The sequence below is a fragment of the Gossypium hirsutum genome, chromosome D01, assembly GCF_007990345.1.
Source record: "Gossypium hirsutum isolate 1008001.06 chromosome D01, Gossypium_hirsutum_v2.1, whole genome shotgun sequence".
NCBI lineage: Eukaryota > Viridiplantae > Streptophyta > Magnoliopsida > Malvales > Malvaceae > Gossypium > Gossypium hirsutum.
Window position 1 is genome coordinate 64,280,936 of NC_053437.1, and position 5,308 is coordinate 64,286,243.

A 5,308-nucleotide genomic window follows, 5' to 3' on the forward strand; every position below is an offset into this window, starting at 1 on the left:
TATTTGCTCTCTCTTTCCTATGGATGGGATATTAGAAAAGTTATACTGTGTGCAATTTTGGGACCATAACCCTAACATATATAACATTGGCACACTAGTCCTAATTCCTAATTACCTGAAAAGCTCTTGTAGCAAAGAGAGTAGTTATTGTTGTCAACAATGGCTACTTTGGTTTAAAAAAAAAACCTGAGCAATATAAAAAAATAACAAAAGTATTATGGAGATCCTTCTTAGGAGTCGTATTGCATTTTCCCTCCTCTACTCAAAAGATGGGCAAATTAGTCCTTAGATAAAAAAGCAAAATCTGTTAAAAATTTTATCCATTTCTACTGTTGAAAACGGGTCCATATACGTCACCATGAAGTACATGTGACATGCCACGTCATGTGTACTTGTATGATTATTCTATCAATTACACCAATTTTTAATAAAAACAGATCGATTTACCCTTTAATCAAATCTACGAGGAGTACTTTTTTTTTTCATTTTTTCATTCTCCTACATTCAACTTTTCATCTTTGTGGAATATAGTCAATGAAATCGTCCCAAATAAGTAATGAAGAATAAAGATCATAGCCAAAAAAAAAAAATCCTTCAAAATATCAAAAAGAAATCTTATGTCAAGAAAATTCCTCAACAAAAAGAAGAAATATCCAAATTAAAAAGATGCTCAAAAGAAAAAGGTTTAATGTGAATTTTTAAAGGAAAAATATCACTAAAAAAATCTTAACCATCAATACTTGGTTGAAAGATACTTAGAATTATAACCCTAAAAATTTACATTTCATTATTAAATTATGTCACATTCGAAAATAAAAATAAAAAAAATATAAAATTAATACATTGAACACATGTCTAAAAATTTTAAAATTGTAGATTGAGTTAATTCGATTGGCATGGGCATTGCTGTTAATGTAGGAAAATATGAGTTTGAATGCACTAAAATGCATTATTCTCCTATTTATGAGTTATGGAGATGGTATGGGTAGTTTTAAGCATTATGCACTGAAATTGTTTTCCTTATGTTAAAAGCTAAAAAAATATTTTTTGGGTTCCTTCCAACCTTGGGCCCTGGACAGTTCTATCTAACAACCCTAAGGTCGAGTTTGAAAGAACTTTATTTAATGTTTTGAACCGGATTGAATCAATTAAGATATTGATTTAAAGAAATAAAAAATCGATTAACCTACGAAGTGATCGAAATCATTTTAATTGAAATTAATTTAAGTAGAATCTAAATTTAATAAAATGTATTTTTTTTATATTTTAAAACTTGTGAAGTGATTCCCTTAGCTTCTCAATAAGTACCCTGTACTCCTCATCTTCTTCCTTACATTTCATTCGTCCCAAAGAACATTTCTATTCCTCTTTTATACAAACAAAAAACAATGGCTACTGCTGCTTCATCTTCTTCCTTTACCATGCTTCATTTAGCTTCATTGTTCTCCATTTTCGTATTAGTTAACGCAAGAATCCCCGGTGTTTACACCGGTGGATCCTGGGAAACTGCTCATGCCACTTTCTATGGCGGCAGTGATGCTTCTGGCACAATGGGTAAGTAATTCTATTTCATTAAACAAAAAAACCCATTTTTATTCGCCTCTCAAATTTCACTCTCTTTTTCATTCAGGTGGTGCGTGTGGATATGGGAATTTATACAGCCAAGGCTACGGTGTCAACACGGCGGCTCTAAGCACCGCGTTGTTTAACAATGGCCTTAGTTGCGGTGCTTGTTTTGAGATCAAATGTGCTAATGACCCGAGGTGGTGTCATCCTGGTAGCCCTTCTATTTTCATCACCGCCACTAATTTCTGCCCTCCTAATTTCGCTCTTCCCAGCGATAATGGTGGTTGGTGTAACCCGCCACGGCCTCATTTTGACCTTGCCATGCCTATGTTCCTCAAGATCGCTGAGTACCGTGCCGGTATTGTCCCCGTTTCTTTCCGACGGTGAGTCGCTAAAATCTCTCTCGTTTAACACATGCTATTTCTTAAGTTGGTTCTCTATTTCCGGTTAATTACACTAGAAGTACTCAAACTATCCTTGAAATTTCAAATTGGTATATATTTTAAAAGAGGATCTACTTACACCGGGGTTAAACTAACATTATTTTGTAACTTTTCTTACCATTGATATTTTAACAAATCAACAATCGTATTCCATTTATATAGATCTTGCATGTCAATAAAAAAACGTATAACCGTTAAACATATATACAAACAATATTTAATATTGATATGATAACGATATCGGATCGTTTCAAAATTTTACATGTCTGAGAAGTACAATATTAATTAATTCAATGGTCGGATTATTAAAATATTAATTAGTTTTACACCAATGAAAGTGAATCTCTTTTTATTTTAAAATATTCTAATTGAATTTTCAAATAATTAATGTTCTATCAATCAATCTAACCGTCATTTCAAATATGGTGTAAAGCACATTTAATACACGCGGATAAAATTATAAAAAATATATATAGTATTATCAGTTTTTTTTAACACGTCAGATCTAAAGTTCGTGCAATAGGTAGAAACATATTTACTATTTGATCCATGTGTTTTATAGGGTTAAATTATTAGAAAGATCGGGTTGATACAATATGATACTTTACAGACTTAATTAGAAACATTTTAAAATTTAAAGAAAATGGTGCAATTAACTCATTTTTTTTCTTGTATGCTTGTCAAAAAGCAAGTTTTTATGACTTTTTTCCGTCACTTTCTCGGGAAGGCGAATAGGGGGCTCAAAGGAATCGCCCTTTTTGTCGACGTAGGATTAGACTATAAGAATCCATCCATAATTTAATGTCGTTTACCCATTTTTAACCAATGGTTTTGCGGTGATCCATAATACGACCAAACCGCCCTTGTCTTTAAAGCTCACCTTGATTCCCGTAGAAAAGCGCTCAAGGGCAGAAATGTAAATTTCGTGGAACTAAAAGACAAAGTCCACGTCATCCCCCGCCGTGGCTTCCGTCACTCGCCGAAGGGTCTTAAAATTTTGGGTTAATTCCATCATACGTCCTTAATTGAGATATTAAAATCTGACATTTTTTAAAAATCCTACTAAATTTAATACGATAAACAGTTGGATTGACGGAAGGATTGAAATTTAGAGATTGATTTTAAATTTGAGTGATAGTTTGAGGGTGTTTAATGAAATTAATCCAAAAACTTTCTCAATATCCATAAATTACCCTTTATTTTAATTTTCTTTTACAGAGTGCCGTGCCGAAAGCAAGGGGGAATACGATTCACTATCAACGGATTCCGTTACTTCAACTTGGTTTTAATCACCAACGTCGCGGGTGCTGGGGATATCGTGAAGGTGAGCATTAAAGGAACCAACACCGGTTGGACCAGCATGAGCCGGAACTGGGGTCAAAACTGGCAATCCAACGTCATTTTAGTTGGCCAAGCGCTGTCGTTTCGTGTCAAAGGCAGTGACAAACGAACTTCCACCTCTTGGAACGTGGCACCAACTAATTGGCAGTTTGGTCAAACCTTTACTGGAAAGAATTTCCGTTATTAAATAACAGACCCGTCACAGACAGTTACCCTATCCTTTTCTTCCGCCATTCAATTGTCCTTCATTTTCCCGGGAAAATCTGAAGCGGCGGTAAAAGTTAAGGTTGAGGTAAAAATTGTGGGTTTTTACCTTTTTGTTAGGATTTTACAGTGATAGATACGAAAGTGATTAAAGTGAATTTATGTGTGGTAATTTTGTTTTTTACCTAAGCTTAGGCCTTGGGGGTAAGGCGATGTTTCTTTTTAGTTTTTGTTTTGTCATTGAGTTGGGTGGTAATAGTAAAATCTCCAGTGAGTGGTAAAAAAGTCGTAAAAGGGAGCTGAAGCGGCTTAAACTGTAGCCCGCACCTCTTCGGTCATGTAGTAATTTTACATTTTTACTGTTACTATGAGACTAGTTTTCTACTATATAAATAAATGTATTGCGTAGTTTATACTATAATAAATGTGACTTTTGTTCCAATTTTAATACTTCATATTGAATATGTGTGTTGTGGAATTCGATTTGATTCCAAAAATTCGGTTCGATTAATCAGAATTTAAAATCAAGATAAATTTGAAAACGATTAAATTGAATTTAAACTAATTTAAAATTGGAATGGTTAAATTTAAAATAATTCAAACCAAAAATAAATTAATAAAAAATTATTAAAACCTGAAACAATTCGGTAATCAAAATGACCTAAACCTAATATAATTTAAGAAAGACACAAAATAGTTGGACTTGGTATGTCTTGAACTTGAAATTAACTTAAATTTGAAATGATTCGAAAATGTTAAAACTCGAATCGGCTCAATCGATATTGATCTGGTCCAAAACTAGCCTAATCTATCCAATCTATAGATCTAATGTTTTGAATGGTGCAAAAAAAACCATGTTAGGGCCACACAATGACTCCAGTGATTCTCAATAGCACGAGATCGTCATTTTTCTTCCACTAAGGGTGAATTTAGTTCAGTTCGGTTGAGTTTTTTGAATTTTACAAACCATTTATGATGATTCAATTTCATTCGCTTTTTGTTTTTAGGGTTTAGGGTTTAATTATCGTAAAACTTTTACAAACCATAGCACCTCCTCAACCCATAAATGAGAAGATAATACGTTTCAACGCATTCGAACCCATATCCTACTGCACTGACAATAATATTGATGCCAATCAAACTAAGACTTAATCGGCAATATTATCTTTTTATCATTTGAAATAATAAAAAAAATATCTTAAAACTTTCTTTCTTTCTTTCTTTTTTGGGGGTTCAAATTCTTGAACTTTCTTTCAAGTTCTCAACTTGCTCATAGAATTGATGTCTTTCAATCTCCATGATGTAATATCATGCCAAAAGAAAATCTCTATGATGTAATAAAAGAGCATTTGTTTTGTTTTGTCCGATGGCAATTTGCAAGTGATTCACAAAGTGGGCCTTTTCTGATGGGGCATCAAATTCCAGTTCTAGAAAGTGAAAAGAAAAGCCCATTTCAACTATTATCTTCGTGAATCGTTTGTGTTAATTTAATTTTTGGTCTCTGAACTCGACAATTAATTTTATTTTAATAAAATATTCTCAATTTAATCCTTGAGTTTGAATTTCATTAAAGTGCGATGACATGGTAATCTAATATTGTGCCACATTATTGCCTAAAACTTAAAAAAATTATAATTTTTTTAAAAAACTTTCGAGTGATAAGATGACGTAATTTCAGAATGCAATATCATTATACCTTAACATAATCTCAATTCAAGGATCAATTCCATACATAAAGACATGTTTATGCACAA

General features: G+C 32.7%; 1 protein-coding gene across 1 annotated transcript; it reads left to right on the plus strand.

The window, feature by feature from the left end:
• The first annotated feature begins 1,296 nt into the window (after positions 1 to 1,296).
• On the plus strand, positions 1,297 to 3,992 carry LOC107940894 (expansin-A6). Its single transcript, XM_016874356.2, has 3 exons — positions 1,297 to 1,554; positions 1,631 to 1,949; positions 3,228 to 3,992. Exons 1-3 carry the CDS (start codon positions 1,389 to 1,391, stop codon positions 3,535 to 3,537), a joined length of 795 nt encoding a protein of 264 aa, XP_016729845.1. The 5' UTR covers positions 1,297 to 1,388; the 3' UTR covers positions 3,538 to 3,992.
• Positions 3,993 to 5,308: the final 1,316 nt, after the last annotated feature.

Coding starts and splice junctions, on each gene's coding strand:
- LOC107940894 (XM_016874356.2), top strand. CDS start 1,389: ATGGCTACTGCTGCTTCATCTTCTTCCTTTACCATGCTTCATTTAGCT. Junction 1,555..1,630: donor TGATGCTTCTGGCACAATGG/GTAAGTAATTCT, acceptor TTTTTCATTCAG/GTGGTGCGTGTGGATATGGG. Junction 1,950..3,227: donor GTCCCCGTTTCTTTCCGACG/GTGAGTCGCTAA, acceptor TTTCTTTTACAG/AGTGCCGTGCCGAAAGCAAG.